General features: G+C 44.3%; 1 protein-coding gene across 1 annotated transcript in view; it reads right to left on the reverse strand.

Annotated features, from left to right (window-relative positions):
• The window catches only part of LOC141110823 (T-cell surface glycoprotein CD3 gamma chain-like), a 49413-nt gene that overhangs the window by 21242 nt on the left and 7746 nt on the right, over positions 1–20425 (reverse strand). Inside the window, exons 2-4 of the mRNA XM_073602465.1 lie at positions 19959–19973; positions 15298–15501; positions 12000–12131 (exon numbers count right to left, since the gene is read on the reverse strand). Coding sequence (XP_073458566.1) covers positions 12000–12131; positions 15298–15501; positions 19959–19973 — 351 coding nt within the window. The remainder of the gene's footprint in view (positions 1–11999; positions 12132–15297; positions 15502–19958; positions 19974–20425) is intronic.

Raw genomic sequence — 20425 nt, forward strand, 5'->3', positions numbered from 1 at the left:
TGCAAGGACATTTGTAATAAAACTCCCTCAGAAAAAGAATAACTTGTTGCGCTGACTGGAACCCAACCGTCATTAAACAGGGTACATAAGAGGGCCAGGAGAGTTGTAGGCAGTGGTGGCTGGTGCTCAAAATTTTTGAGGGGGCGCAAACAAACTGAAAAATTCTGAAAAAAAAACCATCAATTGCAGCCTCACTGTGCCCATCAAACGCAGCCACTGTGCCCATCAATTGTAGCCACTGTGCCATCAAACGCAGCCACTGCGCCCATCAAATGCAGCCACTGCGCCCATCAAATGCAGCCACTGAGCCCATCAAATGCTGCCACTGTGCCCATCAAATGCAGCCACTGTGCCCATCAAATGCAGCCACTGTGCTATTGAATGCAGCCACTGTGCCCATCAAATGCAGCCACTGTGCCCATCAAATACTGCCACTGTGCCATCACTGTGACCCCCCCGCCCGCAGCAAGCGGTGTTCTCCATGCGTCTCCTGCCGTTCTCTCCTCCTGATAGACGTCCAATCACAGCGCCTGTTGTTTCAGCCAATCAGGTGACGGATAACAGACCCGAGCACCTGATTGATGGAGAGGCCATTCAGTGTTAGGAAAGCGAATATTCATACACTTTTCTAGGTGGACTGCGAGCGTCAAGCATGGCGCTCGCAGGTCACCTTTTTTGACGCCTATTATGAATCTATCCATTGGTCAAAGAGGGGGTGGCTGGAGAGAGGGGGCAGCTCCCGTGCGCCCTTATGGACGCACCATCTAGATTATATATATATATATATATATATATATATATATATATATATATATATATATATATATATATAATTTTATTTTATTTATTATTATTATTATTATTATTATTATATGGTGTGTGTGATCTGACATTTTAACTACCTCTTCTGCATACATTTAAATTATAGCAATTGCAGAGGAATGAGTCACTTGCTAAATATTTAATGAACGATGTTGACTTAGGACAACTAATGGAAACATTTACACTGCCCCGATCATCTCTTGCAATGACAACACGCAGCGCGAAGATGGAAACATCGTGGACTCCAGTCTGCATACCTATTATTTTTCCTTTCTACTCCTATACAGAACTCCAGAACATCATGGCTGATGCTAATGCTAAGCGTTAGATTACTACAGCAGGTTAACGCTGTGATGGGCAGATCATACGGTGAACGTTTTTATATTAACTTACATGTTAGTGATCAATTAAAAAAAAGCAAGGATTAAATGTATACTCAGCAGGGAAGGGTACAAGTGTTTTGTTTTTTTTGTCTGCCTACAAGGTGCAGTCTGCCCATAATTAAAGAATCAACCGGGGGGGGCGTGGCCAAGATGGCGACGGAGTAGGACGTTTAGTCAGGAAGCTCTGCAGCCATCGCGGGGAATTTATCCTTTTACCTCATCCTCTGAATCTCCTTAGCTACCTGAGACGACTCCTAATCTCCCCCTGCGGATGCGGACACGGAACCGGCGGCGCCAGGAGCAACATAGCCTGAGAAACACTCATATTAATCCCGGAGGCGCCGCTGCACACGTGGAAGCAGTGCACAACATGGCGACCCAGACGGAAGGGCCTGAAACTGTTTCTACGGAACAGAGTAACTTCGCTGCTTTGATGCAGGCTATCACGGGCTGTCAGTCCTCCCTCTCTGCTCTCACCACTAAGATTGACACCGTGCAATTAGAGATTGGTCTTATCTGGCAGGATTTTGAGAAAGTAAGACAGCGGGTCACTGAGGTGGAGCGCCGAGTGGGAGACACGGAAGACACAGTTAGAGATCACTCGGCCTCCCTTCACACCCTGCAAGTGAGAGTCAAGCATCTGGAGGCCAAAGCCGAAGATTCGGAGAACCATAATAGACGCAACAATTTACGGATAATCGGCCTGCCTGAGGGATCCGAGGGCTCCGATACCTCTGCCTACACGCAGCGGCTACTCCGCTCACTTTTCCCCCAGGCGGCGTTCTCGCCACACTTTGCCATTGAGAGGGCTCACAGGATGCCGCCGACCCGAGGCTCCCCGGTAACTCCACCCCGAACTTTCATATTCCGGCTATTAAACTTCAGGGACCGGGACCTGATACTCCGCGAGGCTCGCAAGATGGTGGACATCCGATACGAAGCGACCCGCCTGATGTTTTTCCCTGACTTCTCATGGACACCCAGAAGCAGCGCAAGTCGTTCGATGCGGTGAAGCAGGCCCTGAGAGCTAAAGCAATACGTACAGTATGCTATTCCCTGCCCGACTCTGTGTACAAGACGGGGAGACTGTCCGCTTCTTTACCTCACCTAATGAGGCCTCACATTGGTTGAACACTCTCCCCCGTCATTAGGGGGGTTGATGGCCTGCTGTTGCTACTTGTTCTCTGTCGATACTCTGTCCCCGGCCCTTGCGGCTTGTCCGCTACATGGATAATGTCACAAACTGCCTTATGTTAACCCCTTTGCTTCTCCACACAGTCAGACATAGGAATTTACAGTTGGCAGGGATCGGGCTTGGCGGGATATCCGGGGGCCCTGGCTTGGTGAGTCCCCACTGATTAACCCTTGATTTTATTGGAGCTGGTGCGCTACCCGTCCTCCATCCTGGAACTATATTGACTGCCCTGACTTTCACCTTCTGGCCGACTTTATTGAGTCAAGAGGAGCTGATATGAAAAGAACTATCCTAACAGGTCTGACATTTGGCGGTGACATCTATGGGGTTTTGTTTTGTTTAATTTTTGTTTTTTTTGCAGCCCAGGCTGCTCCTTCGCTTGCTGGCCGTTTCTCTACTTTTGCCTACGTGACACTGTTACACCTGCTCCCTCCTGTTTTATACTCACTTTATTTTCCCCCCTTCGGGTTTTTTTTGGAACGGGGGCTTTCCTTTTTTGTTGAGGGGGAGGGGGATTTATTCTAAGTATGTGCCCCCGGTGTTAACCGGGAGAAAAGAAAGGAATTCCGTCATATCCCGTTGATGGCGGCATCTTCTACAGACTTAGACCTTTGTAACCTGAGAGGGTGCTAACTGCTTCCGGCCCTCTGGTTCATGTCCCCAATTGATCGTTGATCATGTTTGGTTTTTGGGATCAGGCACGCTCTGGTTTGGGGGGGTGTGCGGGGAGGGGAGGGGGTTTCAGGTTAAAGTTTAATAAGATGTGTTATCTTAGTTATGCACAGGTATATGGGGTATGCTGTTTTCATGGTACTTATGGCTGGTTGATCATATATACAAAGCCAATTGCAGAGTCATGGACAACGAGATTAACTTCCCTGCCTAGGGATCTGAGTGCACTCCTCCTGCAGGTTGTCTTATATTGCCCCAAATTATTATGGCCCCAGTAACAATCATATCATGGAACGTCCGAGGGTTAAACTCCCGGGTTAAGCGTTCACTAGTCTTTAACTTCCTTAATCTCCACCGTCCAGATATTTGCATATTACAGGAGACCCACCTTACCGGGGGTCGAGTCCTTAGTTTAAAGAAACCGTGGGTGGGACACTATTATCACGCCACCTTTTCTTCGTATGCCAGAGGGGTTAGTATACTAATTCATAAGAACCTAACCTTTACACTGCTGGACCTGCACTTGGATCCCGAGGGTAGATATGTAGCAATGCATGCAGTTCTAGCAAATGTGCCTATGGTGATAGTGGGACTTTATATACCCCCGCCAGCATCGCTGACAATCCTAAATAAAATTGCTAAATTTATAGCAGGATGCTCTACCGACAATGTAGTTCTAGCGGGCGATTTTAATATGCCTCCCTGCCCTGCTGTAGATAGGCTGACTCCGGATAAGTCTGTGGAATCCCTGCTTTCTAAATGGGCGTCCACGTTCGATCTAACGGATGTTTGGCGATGGAAGAATCCCCTCTTGAGATCCTACACCTGCCAATCAGCCTCCTATAGGGCCATGTCCCGCATTGACTTGATCTTTGCCACTAGATCTCTTCTTACTAAGGTACAGGAGATCTCCCATTTGCCTAGGGGTATATCTGACCACTCCCCCATCCTACTAAAACTAAACATGGGTCCTGCTCCCACCGACTGCCTTTGGCGATTGTCCAGGTATTGGGTCTCTGATGACCGTATAGTTCCGGGGGCTGAGTTAGCTGTGCTGGAGTATTGGGCAGCTAATCCACCTGCTACCACGCCTGCCTCTACATGGGAGAACTTTAAATTTCATGCTAAGGACCATTATCAGAAAGCCATAGGTTCCACCCGGCGCCAGACTGGTGAGGCACTGCTCCAGGCTGAGTGCAGGGCTGGTCGACTAGAGGCTCAGTATGCTGCCAGTAAGGATGAAACCTGTAGAGTTGACTTACAGTGTGCGATGAGGGAGGTGACACTTCTGCGGGTGACAGCCACAAAGAAGATGATGCTGCACCAGACACAGCGTATCTTCGAGCAGGGTGAGCGGACAGGGCGTCTCCTGGCATGGCTGTCTCGGGAGCAGATGGCGACGACCTCTGTAGCTAATATTAAGGAGGCCTCTGGTCGGTTGCTGTCTGACTCTAGAGACATAAACAGGTGTTTTGCCTCATTCTATGAGGACCTTTATTCGTCCAGAGTACAATATTCTGCTGATGAACTACAGACGTACATAGAAGCCATTGAGCTGCCCTTCCTGTCGGAGGCAGCAAGGCAGAGACTTGACGCTCCGCTTTCCCTCAAAGAGATCCAAACGGCTATTAGCTCCCTCCAGTCGGGAAAGACCCCAGGTGATGATGGATTCCCCGTGGAATTTTATAAGGAACATGTTGACATCCTTGCCATTAGACAGCTGGAAGTCCTAAATGCCTCCTTCAACTCTGACTCTTTTCCCCCTTCTATGTCTAGAGCTGTTATTGTCGTGATTCCCAAGCCTGGAAAAGACCCTGATCTTTGCTCCTCATATAGGCCCATATCGCTCCTTAATGTGGATGCAAAGATCCTTGCAAAGGTTCTGGCTACCAGGCTCAATACAGTTATCCTATCCTTAATCCATGGTGATCAGACTGGGTTTATGCCAGGCAAGGGAACAGATATCAATTTGTGTAGATTGTTTACTGTGATTGCGAGCTCGGCTGATAGGGGGGGGACTAACGTGGTGGCCTCCCTGGACGCAGAGAAGGCCTTTGACTCGATGGAGTGGGAATATTTATGGCATATTCTACTTAGATTTGGAGTGGGACCTAAATTTATAAAATGGGTGCGCCATCTGTACTCAAGCCCGACGGCTAGAGTCCGCACAAACGGTGTTTTGTCTGCATCATTCCCACTCCACCGAGGCACCAGGCAGGGCTGTCCACTCTCTCTGGCCCTTGCGATTGAACCGTTAGCGGTGATTCTTAGGGCGGCGACGGCGGTGAGAGGCATTTCGTTCCCTCCCCTGACTGAAAAAGTTTCGTTATATGAGGACGATATGCTCTTATACCTTCAGGATGACCAGCAATCGTTAGGGGCGGCTCTGTCCATTATTAACCAATTTGGTGCGTTCTCAGGAGTCCGGGTAAACTGGGAAAAGTCGCTCCTATTCTCCCTGACAGGAGTCCCCATGCCGATAGGCTCAACCACCCCCTTGAAAAGGGTAGCGCGGTTCAAGTATCTGGGTATTCAGGTACGATTAGACCAGCAGAAGTACTTAGAGGATAATGTCTATCCCATCCTACAGCGCTTTATCCAGCGATGCTCAGTGTGGAAAACACTTCCACTGACCCCAGTGGGGAGAGTGAACCTAATTAAGATGTCCTTCCTACCAAAATTCTTGTATGCCTTCCGTCATACCCCAGTTCCCATCCCTAGCTCTTTCTTTGTCAAATTGGACCAAGCTATCACATCTTTTGTCTGGGCGGGGGCAACTCCCAGAATAGCTAAACACACATTACAGCTATCACTTACGGAAGGAGGCCTCTCCCTACCAAATTTCAAGAAGTATTACTGGGCAGCGTATTAGTGTCTGTGCGATGGTGGTTTACTCAGGACAGAGCCAACCCAGCGGTTAACTTAGAGGCGGCGATTCTTGGTTCATATTCAGAACTTAGCAACTTGGTGTACAGGGGCCCGAGATACAGCCCTCGAGTTACTACGCCGATGAAGATGACAGTGAGGGTTTGGGGTCAGGTATCAGGCTACCTCAATGCTCGGAACGCTGTCTCACCATATACACCACTATGGGGTAATCCCACACTGCCACATTTTCAATCTATCCCAGACCCGCAGGTGTGGGCCAGATACGAGATCCGGACAATACGTCATATTTTTAAAGACGATCGCCTTATGTCGTTCACAGAATTAAAAAGTAAATATCAACTCTCCTCATGGATGTTCTTTAGATCTGTACAACTTAGTCACGCGGGTAGGTCTCAGTTCCCTGACGGGATAGTTATTGCTACACACTCAGTTCAGTCCCTACTTACAGCAACGGATATTGACCGTATACTGTCTTCCATATACATCAGACTTACCTGTAAGGACACCTCCAAAATGACCCCACTGTTCACTAAATGGCAGCTAGATATCCCTGAACTGACTGAAGAGGACTGGTCTGAAGGCCTGCAGCAGTGCATTCCACTCATGATCTCAGTAAGGGACAGATTTGTCCAGCTGAAATTTCTACATAGAGCGTACTATACCCCGCACAGGTTATCCAGCATTTACCCAGGAGTAGAAGATGTTTGTCCCAAATGCAGGCAGTCGGTGGGAACTTTCTTTCATGTTGTATGGACATGCCCAGTCCTTCAGACTTATTGGCGGGCAGTGGTGTCAGATATAAATGGAGTGGCAGGGTTACACCTGGATGTGGACCCGCTTGTGTTTCTACTAGGAATTACAGATAACCTGGCAACTACTAAACACACAAAGCTATTTGTGTTTTATACAGCCTATTATGCCAGGAAAGAAATCCTGTTCAGATGGAAGCTGCCTGACCCTCCTACTGCAAAAGCATGGCGGGCGCAGTTGAATGTACAAACTCACATACATGGGTAGGAACTGTCCCCAAAAATTTGAGAAGATATGGGCGGCTTGGGTGGAGGCTAAACACCTGACAGTCTAATTTTACCCCGAAATAACTGATGGGTAGCAGATATGTTGAGCTAATCGAGGGTCGAGGATACTGGAGTCAGTGGGTTGATATTGGGCCCACCTCTTCTCATTCCCTTGGTTTCTTGTGGGAACCTCCCCCCCCCCCCCCCCCATATAGGGAAAGAAAAGGCTTCTTAACTGAGCTGGAAACTGGAGGGTGAGATTGTGCTTTAACATGTATGGCTCATTCTTGCATGGATTATGCGGATTCTCTTGAAGATTGTTACTTAAGTTTGTCCACGGTGTTACCTTTGAATTAAAGTTAGACACTACTATCCTCGATATGAAGTTTACATACCAAATGGTATACGCTTTTGTAAACATACCAGTATAATTTGTATACCCTGCTTTGCTATATTCCTGTCTATAATGTATGATTTGCATTTTCAAGTGTAATGTACAATACATTTAATAAACATTACCTGTGTTAAAAAAAAAAAAAAAAAAGAATCAACCGGCTGGTAAAGAAGCTGACAACACCCCCCCCCCCGCCCCCGAGAGTGGTCTGCAGCTCAGCAGTAAGGCATCTACCAGATCCAGGGCTGAGGCTGTGGCTGTGGTCTCCTCTCCTCTCGTCGGGTGCAGGCAGTGGCTCCGGTGTCCACTCCTCCTGCGTCTCCTCTCTAATCTCCAAAGTGCTCTCACAGACCTGCCTCCTGATTGGCGGGGAGGAATGTCAATGTAAAAATAGCGAAAAGTAATTTGCTATCGTCACACAACAGGGTGGGATCGGGACACAGTGCTCTGCGCCCCAATCCCACCCTATTTTGAAGCCTATTAGAGCCTTTGGCTCTAATCACTTGCTTCAAAATACACACCCCCGCCTATCCACGCCATAGTAATTCATGTGTCTGGCGTCCTGAAAGGGGCCGGGCACATGTATAGGGAGGACAGCGGAGGAATTGGGGGGGGGGGGGGCGGTGCCCGTGTGCCCACAATGCACGGGCCACCAATGGTAGTAGGGAACACCAGAAAAAATGGATGCAGCTCCTTTCAAATTAGGTTTTGAGACCCTAATGCACGTAGAAGAAACAAACATAAGAGGATGCCTCCATCTAGGTATAGTGATTTATTAAAAAAGCATAAAAGACAATAAAAATGCACTCACTAGATGAAAGTAGATCATGGCTTGTCATAGATCCATATAGACCTCCACAGGATCACTGTCAGGTTGCAGAGCTCAGCAAACATGTGGCTAAATAGACCTATGGTTTAATAAAGGGGCCCTCTTGTCTGCCCTGAAACATGTAGCCACATCATAACCCAGCCGAGAGAGGTGCTATTTGGAGCTGTCGCCATCTTGCCATTTTTGGAAGCTGCTGATGCTTATGTTCCAGCCTGAATTCTGAAAGCTGCACTTCCATCAAGAACTCTGCTTCAACTAGCCACATATCTGTTATGCTCTACAGCCTCGTGGTGATCCTATGGAGGTCTATATGAATCTACAGTATATCAAGCCTTGATCTACTTTTATCTAGTGAGTGCATTTTTATTGTCGTTTATGCTTTTTTAATAAATCGCTACCCCTAGATGGAGGTGCCCTCTTGTGTTTGTTTTTTAATAAAACTCCCTCAGCTTGCAAACATTGCCTCTGTTATCTGAAAAGGACTTTTGTCTATGTGTGACATATAGACACATTTCACATGTTCTTTTTCTGCACTGGTACATGCCAAAAAGATTACAGAAGAAATATAAAGCATCTGTTAGTTTCTAGTTTATAACAAACACAGTGGCCTCACATGGTCCCTGCTGACCCGGTTGAATTTTGATTCATGTATGGCCAACTTAAAGTGGTTGTAAACCCACATAAAAAAAGACCTGCAAGATAAAGGCATAATGAGCTAGTATGCATAGCATACTAGCTCATTATGTAATACTCACCTGAGATCGAAGCCCCCGCTGCGGTGCCCGTACACAGCACAGGCCAGCGACATTTCTCCCCAGAGTTACCTCCTGGATATCGCGGCTCCAGCGTTGTGATTGGCCAGAGTCGCGATGACGTCACTCCCGCGCATGCACGCTGGAGCTGCCGGTAACGGCACACTAAATGAAGCAAACGGCACGTACATGCCATTGCTTCAGTGCGCATGTGCCGATGACGTCGGCACATGCAGATACAGGGGATATCTCCTAAACGGTGCAGGTTTAGGAGATATCCGGGGTAACTACAGGTAAGCCTTATTATAGGCTTACCTGTAGCAAAAAGTGGATTGTAATGGTTTACAACCACTTTAAGTAGCTGCGATGATACTGTATGCACAGTTTTACATATCAAAGTTGCAATACTGTGTGTAGCAGAATCTCTTCCAGTCTAATAAGAACCTTTGAGGCCATATACCGCTGACATCCTTCAATATATAGTGTGTTGCGAGGCATAGTGGGTGCAAAGGTGGTAAGAGTAATTGGGCACCAGACACTTCTTGGAAGCAAAAGAGGTTTTATTTCTTTTAACAGTCCTTTAATATTTTGCAAGGGAAAGAGGTTTAGGGCCAGGACACCCTTAAGTAGTTGCAATTTCAATAGGCAGACTCAGAGACTTCAATAGGAGGACAGCCGTACAGGGAAAGGCCCCAGCAAGGTGCCACTTCTGCACATGCAGGTTTGCTGTCTCCTATGGCAACAGTACTTAACAGTTCCTAACACAAAGTTCAACAGTTCTCTCAGCTTCACTACAATGTCCACTTGTAGCTCTTCAGCCCATTGAGCTCCTAATCTCTCACTGGACTCTCTGATTCACTGACTTTGAATCCCATTAGCTCCTCAAGGCTTTTGAGGGGGTATCTCCCTCAAGCGTCACCCACACTTCCCTGCTGGGTCCCTAGCTTGGCACTCCAGATACTTTTCAAGCTTCAACTCTGCTGACCGGCTCGGTCCCTTTCTTGACACACAAGGCTGCTCTGCAAGCGTCACCTCTGCTGGTTGGGTCCCTGACTTGATCACCGCCTGAAGTTTCCCGATTCTCCACCGTGCCCGTTTGGTGAGAATGTTGCTCCGGTATTTGCTTCAGTTACTCACTGTGGTCCCTGGTAAAGGTGGTTGGTCCCTTAGTGGCGACAGCTTCCCTTCTACCTCCGACAACGACAGGTTCTCCGGCCAGCAGAACCATCACTTTTGGTTGGACTGCAAGCCGCAGTCCCAACCCTGCGCTGCCCTCTTACTTTTGGATGGGCCCTCACACAGCCTGGCAGCCAGATGCCCCTGGGATAGGCCCAATCTCCGGCCTAGCAGCCTGGGGCAGACGACACATGTCCACCCTGCCGTCTGGGTGGCACAGAACATAGATCACCTGACTCCACCCGAATATATAGGCTATCCCAGCAGACCAAGAGATTCAAGAAAGCCCCTGCCCATTGGCTGAGATATCCCATATACCCATAACTTGACCCTGAAATGTCCTTCTCACATCTAATGCCACCAAGTGCCCAGCCACCTAGTGGCAGAAGAGAAAAGGCCTAATTTGCTGGATTTGCTGGATGCTATTGAGAATCTATCATCTATGCCTAATCCTTAACACCTTCTGGTAAGCAGACTACATTACCACGTGGTGACGAGTGACTCTTTCTACATCTGCACAATATATTTGGTGATTGGATTCCTCCCACTCTTCAATTTCATTTTGAACTTTTCAGCGCCGCAATAATTTTTATGCATGTGACTTTTTGTTTGTTATCTACGAACTTTGCTGGCCGCTTGCTTTTTACAGTTCATCGCAAATTTTTACTTGTTTTATGCATTTTTGTTAAGCCCCCCTGAGTCAATACTTTGTAGAACCACCTTTAGTTGCAAATACAGCTGCAAGTTTTTTGGGGGATGTCTCTACCAGCTTTGCACAGCTAGAAAGTGACAATTTTTCCCATTCTTCTTTGCAAAATAGCTCAAGCTCTGTCAGATTGGATGGAGAGCATCTGTGAACAGCAATTTTCAAGTCTTGCCACAGATTCTTAATTGGATTTAGGTCTGGACTTTGACTGGGCCATTCTAACACATGAATATGCTTTGATCCAAACCATTCCATTGTAGCTTTGGCTGTATGTTTAGGGTCGTTATCCTGTTGAAAGGTGAACCTCCGCCTCAGTCTCAAGTCTTTTGCAGACTCAAACAGGTTTTATTCTAATGCTGCGTACACATGGGCGGACTTTTCGACCGGACTGGTCCGACGGACTTTCAACGGACTTTTGACGGACTTTTGAACGAACGGATTTGCCTACACACAATCACACCAAAGTCCGATGGATTTGTACGTGATGACGTACGACCTGACTAAAATAAGGAAGTTGATAGCCAGTAGCCAATAGCTACCCTAGCGTGGGTTTTTGTCCATCAGACTAGCATACAGACGAGCAGATTTTTCGACCGGACTCGAGTCCGTCGGAAAGATTTGAAGCATGTTTCAAATCTAAAGTCCGTCAGATTTTCGACTGGAAAAGTCCGCTGAAGGTCCACTGAAGCCCACACACGATCGGATTGTCTGCCGGACTCGGCTGTTTGTTCACTAAGGTTCTCTAACAAACCTCTGAGGGCTTCCCAGAACAGCTGTATTTATACTGAGATTAAATGACACACAGGTGGACTCTATTTACTAATTAGGTGACTTCTGAGGGCAGTTGGTGCCACTAGATTTTAGTTAGGGGTATCAGAGTAAAGGGGGCTGAATACAAATCCACACACTTTTCACATATTTATTTGTAAAAAAATTTGAAAAGAATTTATCATTTTCCTTCCACTTCACAATTATGTGCCACTTTGTGTTGGTCTATTACATAAAATCCCAATAAAATACATTTACGTTTTTGGTTGTAACATGACAAAATGTGGACAATTTCAAGGGGTATGAATACTTTTTTAAGGCACTGTATATCACTATATAACTATATAACATGTATCCTACATAGCACAATATATTATGCAAATACAAGTCAACTAACCTCTTCCAGGTCTTCGGGTCTCCGAGCCAGAAACAAAATACACAGCCACGGCAATAAAGCCAATCATGATTAAATCAGCAATTATAAATCCGGAGATTGTTCCAGCATCCAGTTCTATGCAGTTCTGACACTCTAACAAAATATAAAGTAAAAGTCTGTATACGGTTTATGTATTTGTTTAGTTCTTCAGGTAGTATGTAGGGGAAAGAAGGCAGCAAATGACTTCATCATTATAATAACTAATAGGTAAATAGGTCTGAATGCTCAGTATAATTATAGTGTATGTCTGGTCAAGTTTTTTTTTGTTTTGCATGAAGTGAGGACCAGTTACAACCCCTGTGGGGCTTTTACTATTATCTGGGGATTTACCTTTACTTTCTGCTCTGGTGACAACGTTTTCATCAGTCAGAAAATGTTTAACCACTTAAGGACCAGCCTCATTTTGGATTTTAGGTGTTTACATGTTTGAAACAGTTTTTTTTTTGCTAGAAAATTACTTAGAACTCCCAAACATTATATATTGATTTTTTTCTAACACCCTAGAGAATAAAATGGTGGTCAATGCAATACTTTTTTTTTTGCACTGTATTTGCGCAGCGGTCTTATAAGCGCACTTTTTTTTGGAAAAAAATCACTTTTTTGAATAAAAAAATAAGACAACAGTAAAGTTAGCCCATTTTTTTTATTATTGTGAAATATAATGTTATGCCAAGTAAATTTATACCCAACATGTCACGCTTTAAAATTGCGCCCGCTCGTGGAATGGCATCAAACTTTTACCCTTAAAAATCTCCATAGGCGACGTTTAAAAAATTGTACAGGTTGCATATTTTGCATTAGAGAGGAGGTCGAGGGCTGGAATTATTTCTCTTGCTCTACCGGTCGCGGTGATAACTCACATGTGTGGTTTGACCACCGTTTTCATATACGGGCGCTACTCACGTATGCGTTCGCTTCTGCGCGCGAGCTCGTCGGGACAGGGCGCTTTCAAAATTCTTTCTTATTTAGTTTACTTTATTTTATTTATTTTTTCACTGTTATTTAAAAAAAAAAAAAAATGGATCACTTTTATTCCTATTACAAGGAATGTAAACATCCCTTGTAATAGAAAAAAGCATGACAGGTCCTCTTAAATATGAGATCTGGGGCCAAAAAGTGCTCAGATCTCATATTTGGACTTGAATGCAAAAAAAAATGACAATAAAAAAATATGCCTTTAAGGCAAATGGGCGGAGCTGACGTTATGACGTCGCTTCCACCCTCCTATGGTATGGAGACGGGTGGGGGCCATCTTAGCCTCACTCGTCTCCATACTGAGGAAGTGACAGGTCCCGATCGCCTCCGCCGCTACCGACGGCTCCAGTAAGCGGCGGAGGGCGCGGGAGAGCGGCTGGAGGGGGGTGGCACCTCTCCCGCCAACAAAAACACTGGGGAAACACTGTAAAGGTGGATACCTCAGTTGTGGGAGCAGCTGCTGCCGTTACCGAGATATCCACCTTCAAAGTGCCGAGGTATATGTACAGGAGCTGGTCGGTAAGTGGTTAAAAATATAGAACCAGAACACAGGCACACAGGTGTATGTAAATTCTAACAATAAACTGGAAATTATTCGCCCCCCCCCCCCCCCCCGATCTGTTTAATATCCCATTGAAAGTGATTTATTACACCTGTTCTGCCAGCTTTGAGCTTGAAACATCCTGGGTGTTCTGCCTTTGCCACACTGAAATCTCGAGAATTGTATTTAGCCCTGCCCACTTCATTTCAGCGAGCTACAGAACACCTCCTTATTATGCTATGGAAAAGTGTGTATGGGGGATGTCCTGTAGTCCTAATCAGGAACGACAACAAGCATCTGGTGACAATGTTGCTCTTCCACAGATAAAGTACAGTGAGTGAGTTTCGTCACTGTAGTCACCCTACAGGAAGTGTGTAAATGGCAGAATCACCAAGTGAAACTAAAAGAAAAAGATCCGATAAGTTGGTTGTACCCAGGTTGATCGATCGATCAACTTGAGTACATTCAGCCTGCCATACATGGTTGGAATCTCGGCTGGTCCCTGCTGAACCAGCCAAGATTCGGACTGTCTATGGCCAGCTTAAGGAACTCAGAAGTAAACAGAGTAACTCAGAGCCAAGTCAAAGTGACTCAGAAACACCTGAAAGCACATTGCATTTACCTGCTTCTTCTTGCTTGAGTCAAAGTGACTTAAAGTGTTTGTAAACCTAAAAATATTAAAAGCATTACTCTGTCTCTTTAATGTATTTCTGCTTGCCTTTTCATATTATTAAGGCTCTGTTCACACTGGTGCGATATCAGATGCGGCTTCAGTTACACAGAATCACATGACAATGGAAAACACATTGTTTTCAATGGTGCCTATTTACATCAATGCAACTCAGCACGGTGCTATTTTGGAAAAGTTTCCTATACTACTCTGGTGCAATTCTAGCGCGATTATGGCCCCAAAGAATATAAAAACCACATCCAAGTTGCACTGCAAAATCACACTGAAAATCAGATCAGAATTGGATTGCAGCAATGTTAAGCAGTCCTAATGTTTTTGTGCCTGCCATTTTTCTCTATTACCTGGTTGACCTTGCCAGTTCTCCTCTTTCTGATAGTAAACTGACCACGTTAAGCATGGAGGCCAATCTGTGATAATGTGGTCAGTTTACGTCCTCTGTCATCCTGCAGTTAGATACAGGCATGCTGTGCAATCACACAGTGTGCCTGTACCTTTAGTGGTCAGTGAAAACCATGACCCCTGTCCATCCCTCCTGCCTTGGCTGACAGTGGCCTCCCCAGCCAGCTGCTCCTCCTCTCCTCTTTGTGGAGCTGTCATGTCTCCCTCTATACATGCCCACCAGCAGGTCCCCGAATTGCTCAGGAATCAACAGCGATTACGTGACCTGTATTTTACAAGACTGAAGATTTATTAGAGGCAAGTTTTAAAAAAAAAAAAATCAAAACATGGATCTTTAAAAGTGTTATTTTACAGCATTTATTCAAAAATGTTTGTGATGTTGCTAAAATGTATAATTGTTTTAACCAATACTTCCAAATAGGGCGAAACTAGTCGCTCAATTTTTTTTTTTCCCACGTGTCAGCACGGGTACTTGGAGATCGGCCACTTGGACATCCAATATAATTACACATAGGAAAGCAAAAAGTCCTATGAAACCTCCAACGTAAATATGTGCGTGTATGTACATATCATATAGACATGAACCAAAAACAAATGACTTATCGTACTGGGCTTTTTTTTCAGCTAAAAACAGTAGCATAGTACATACTTACTTCTCACGTACACTTCAATAAATGTCTCTTTTTTGGGATCATTGTGGTCAGCAGCATCCTGGCATGAGAAGTTTCCACGAGGATCATCCCACACAGAACCTAAACTCAAAAAGCACTTCTTAGATTCCAAAGAATTGCCGTTCAATGTCCATGTACAGCTGGTATAAGGACAATTCAAGGATAGTTGATCATTGCTTTCTTTAACTGAAGAAAATAAAATAAAGATGATACTTCTGTATTGCAAGTACTTAGGTAGACAAATACAACTGAGAGAATTACAAAACTCTTTCAATGTTACATTTAACAAACCAAAAAAGGGACTAGACAGGAGAAATTGATTGTTTGGGTTTGCATATACTTTAATACTGCAAGCCATTAGCAGTAGGGATGGGCCGAACGGACCCCTGTTCAGTTCTCACCAGAATTTTTGAACACCACGAAAGTTTGGACCCGAATAACAAACCCCATTAAAATCAATAGGACCCGAACGTCAAAAATCAATTTTGCCCATTTTGAAGGCTTATATGCAAATAATTGGACATACAATGGTTATAGAGAAGCGCGGGTCCTGACCTGGGGGACATATATCAATAAAAAAAAAAAAAAGTTTGTGAAAAACTTCATTTTTAAATGAGCATTAATTTTTTTGATTTTTAAAGTGAATGCATAAAAAGGAAATAATCCTTCCAATATAGTGCCTGGGGGGGTCCCCTTAGTCTTAGTTCAGGGGGACCAAAGATTCTAGAGTGAATATCCAAAATGCCTCTCTATTGCATAATATTTGATGTTTTTTTGCCGGTATCAAGGTCATTTGTTATGGCCTCAATCCCGAAGACTCTCAGACCATTCACAGAGCTATTATGAGCCTCTTTAAAGTGGCGTGGTACAGAGAAGTTCTCTTTTTCAGTGGTGATACTGCTCCTGTGCTCCCCCATCCTTGTCCTCATAGGTCTTGAAGTACGACCAACATATAGTAGTCCACAAGGACAGAGGAGACCATATATCACGAATGGGGTCCCACAGTTGATGAACTGTTTAACCTTGTGGCTTCTACCATCCGCTCCGATTACCTCCCTCTTTCGAAGGCTCATATATATGCAATTGCCACAGTTGCCAATCCCGCATCTATAACTACCCTTTTGTTCGAACAAGGAAATCCAGGATTTATTTAGACCCTTGTTCCTGATTTTCTTAACCCTACTTGGGGCAATAATGCTCCTTAGATCTTTCGGTCTCCTAAAGACCAAGTTCGGGTGCAAGGGCAGACTGGTCCTCAAGATTGGACCAGATCTAAGTATCTTCCAATTCTTTCTAAATATTTTTTTCAGAGGAACAGGGATTGATTCTGAAGAACAAATTCAAGGAAAAAGGGTATGAGGATACACACGTTAATGAGGCCTTTCAGAAATATCTACAGTTATACAAGAGCACCTCTATTGAAATAAGAAAACTGATAAAGTGTGATGCCAGTGACGAGAGACCACAAGTGAGATTTTGCACAAGATACAACAAAGTCCCCTTGATACAAAAAATATTCTGAAAACATTAAGTACAAAATGAATTAAGATGACGGTCGGGTGGATATGGGAGATGTACCCTTCTGCTGGTGCAGGGATCTAGCCTCCCCTCCACAGGAACAAGGATGCATTTGTATGTTTGACAACACGATGTAGCATATGGTATAATCTGATGGATTGGCGTGGTGGGTGGGGTGGGGGCGGGGCCCATCCGGATGGGTGTGACGGGCCCTGGTGGGTGTCACCCAGACTGTGAATGGTCCTATTTAGAGGGAACCTAGAGAAAGTTAGTCAACTACCGCTAAGGCTCTGATGAAGAGGGTACTCACTCGTAACGCGTAAGCCGTTTGCGACACCATCTGGTTCCTCCTAAACACCCGGTCCAGGTTGTAGGTGTCTAGAAGACACTGCTCCAAATTCTTCGTGCAATGTCAAGCCTCTTTTAAACGTTTGTTTGTGAGTATGACTCTTGCTTTTACTATTTAAATAAATTATATCTTTGGTAATGCACAAGGTCGGTGCGCCCTCCCTGTTTTTCTATATGTTTCAGCTCCAAGGACACCCATTGTTCTGAGGAGGGCCTTTGACTTTCCATATTTTGTCCAAAGGGTTGGCTACACCACATACATATGGACTAAGCTCCTGAGCACAGGAGATTGTTTTGTGTTTTTTGTGTAACTTATTTTCTTTAGCAATAAAGATCAGCATGTACCTATTGTCAAACAGGACCCTAATCATCATGTGCCAGTCTGTGCTTTTATTTGCATTCTCATGCGCACTATTCATTTGCAGCATCTGTATCCTTGGACTATTGGATGTATCTATATATGTATCTATCAGCTTGAATGGTGTAGGGTCTGTGTATTGCATTTTTCGAAAAGCATGTTGTCTGGTAAGCCCATATAAGCAGTTTCAGAGTACTGGGGTGACATTGCTAACAACCACTTCTCATAAATTAAATCCAACTTTTTGGAGTATTTTTTAAAGCTGAACTCCAGGATAAGCAGATATTGTCCTAAATACAAGGCATGTACATTTTTTAATCTTGAAGTGCTTTTTTGTACTTTTTTTCCAGATCTATGCAGTAATGCAGCATGAAACTTTTTACAGGAGCTTGCTGTGATAAAGACCAGTCAGTCATTGGTGTTCTCTCTCTTTGCGCAGGGTGACTGGTCTTGTCTCCACCCCCTCCTGTAGTTTTCTGCAGGCATTCTGTAGTGGGAGGACCTGTTATGTACAGCTTAACTACTTTCCGTCCAGCCGGCACAGTTGTACTGCGGCAGGTTGGCACGGCTGCACAAATCGCCCTCATTGTACGTTGGACACTCTAAGAGGCTATAGGGGGCGGACACACTCGCGGCGTGATGCCAGAGCCAATGCGCGTGGCCAGCGGCTGCGATGTCCACCGGCCACCCACGATCGCTCCTCAGAGAGCCAGAACGGGGATCTATCAATGTAAACAGACAGATCCCCGTTCTGACAGGGGAGTATAGAGAGATCTGCTGTTCCTAGTGATCAGGAAAAGGGATCTCTCTCTACTCCCTGTCAGTACACTGCCCCCACAGTTAGAAACACCTCCCTAGGGAACACTTAACCCCTTGATCGCCCCCTAGTGTTAGGGCCACTGATGCCAGTGACATTTATACAGTTATCAGTGGCTATTTTTAGTTCTGCTCGCTGTATAAATGTCACTGGTCCCAAAAAAGTTTCAAAAGTGTCTGATCTGTCCGCCGCTAAAAATCGCAGATCGCCGCCATTACTAGTAATAAATAAATAATAAAAATGCCATAAATATATCCCCTATTTAATAGACGGTATAACTTTTGCACAAACCAATCAATATACGCTTATTGCGTTTTTTTTACCAAAAATATGTAGAAGAAAACATATTGGTCTAAACTGATGAGATAATAGCTGGGTTTTTTTTGTGAACACAAAGTGGATTTATATCTTTTGTGGCTATTGAGGAATATATTTTAATATAAATCTCTCTTATTTTTTTAACCACTTTGTCCCCATCTCCAGATATTCATCTGTACCTCTCCTGAGGAAGCAAGTTTTTATCTCGTTAAACGCGTAGAGAAAATCAGTACAGATCATCCACCTCATGGAAGTTTAGTTCTATTCTGACTGATTTAACGCTGGCTATTCATGTACTTATTCTGTTGGTAACTGCGTATGACAGTATGTTTTTAAATGTATGTAATACTTGCTTTCTGAAATAATAATTTTTCTTGTATATTTTACACATTCTTTGGTTGTGTCTCGTTAAAGTCCCGAGGGCAATGGTTTTTCTCTGTGTATATATTTCAACAGTGGTGGCTGGTGGTACATTTTTTTTTTGGGGGGGGGGGCAAACGGTGCACCCACAGCCACCAGGCCCCCCCTCCCGCTTCAGTCGGATGGGTCATCAGGAGTGTAACAAAACATCCCTACACTCCGCTTGAGTATTTTCGTCATATACCTCTTCCTCCCAGTCTGAATATAGATATCAGATATTCCAACCACTCACAAGCACAAAACAAGATGATACTTGTTTAGTTGCTGAGCATGGACTCTTATTAGAACCAAAATACAAGTCTTTATATACAATTAAAGAGGAGGTTCTGCTCATATTACTCTAACAATATACCTGTAACCAGAAACTTAATTAACATGAGCTAGTTTACTAAATCATTTACTCAGACTTAGACTCAAGCCCACCCTTTTTTGAAGTCTATTAAAGCCTGTGGCTCTAATGACGTGCTTAAAAAAAAACACACACCCCCATTGGAATCCATGCGTCAGGAGCCCTGTCTGTAGATCATGGTGGCCATGCACCCCTAATGGATGAGCTGCCACTGTATTTCAATATAAGTGTTTGTGCCTTGAGTTCAGCTTTTAAATTACCTATACATATACATTATTTCTCGAATCCAAATTAATAAACTATATTCATATATCACAAACTTTATAAATGCTTAAGTTAGTATAGTAAGATAAATGGATGTCACTTAAACATTCTATAATATTATATATATTATTCTATAATGGCAAAGATGTTTCTTGATTTGATCAAAATATACAGCATGCAATATACACTGAAACTTCCAGTCATTAGGTATCAGTTACTTGAAAATATAAAATAGTGCAATATTGACTTACCCTCAATTTTGTCCACTTTAAAAGTGGAGAAATAAATAATCACAGCAGATGAAGGGAGGGAGAGAAAAAAAAGATATTTTAGTTTAATGCACATTTTACTACCGAGAGCTCAGAGATGTAATAATTATCTACTGTAGAGGTATGTATGTTTGTACAGGTGAGTGGAGAAGGAGTCAGTGGGGTTTGATTTTTGCAACATATGCCAAATTAATTGTTTTCTTTTAAAAAAAAGAACAACATTTTGCTAAACACCACTTAATATTAATACCCATGCTGGCCATAGATATTCAAAATTCAGTCGGTTAAGCGGGGACCAGATACATTTCGATACATGTGTAGCCATTCCTGTTTGACATAAGTCAGTTATTAGATTGACTGCTGTTAAAAGGGAATGTTGGAAAAATGTTTGCCAATCAGCTGCTGCACCCGCTGACCATTGTATACTCACAGCAAGTCCCGCTGTTGGA

The sequence above is a fragment of the Aquarana catesbeiana genome, linkage group LG10, assembly GCF_042186555.1.
Source record: "Aquarana catesbeiana isolate 2022-GZ linkage group LG10, ASM4218655v1, whole genome shotgun sequence".
In the NCBI taxonomy this organism is placed as follows: Eukaryota; Metazoa; Chordata; class Amphibia; order Anura; family Ranidae; genus Aquarana; species Aquarana catesbeiana.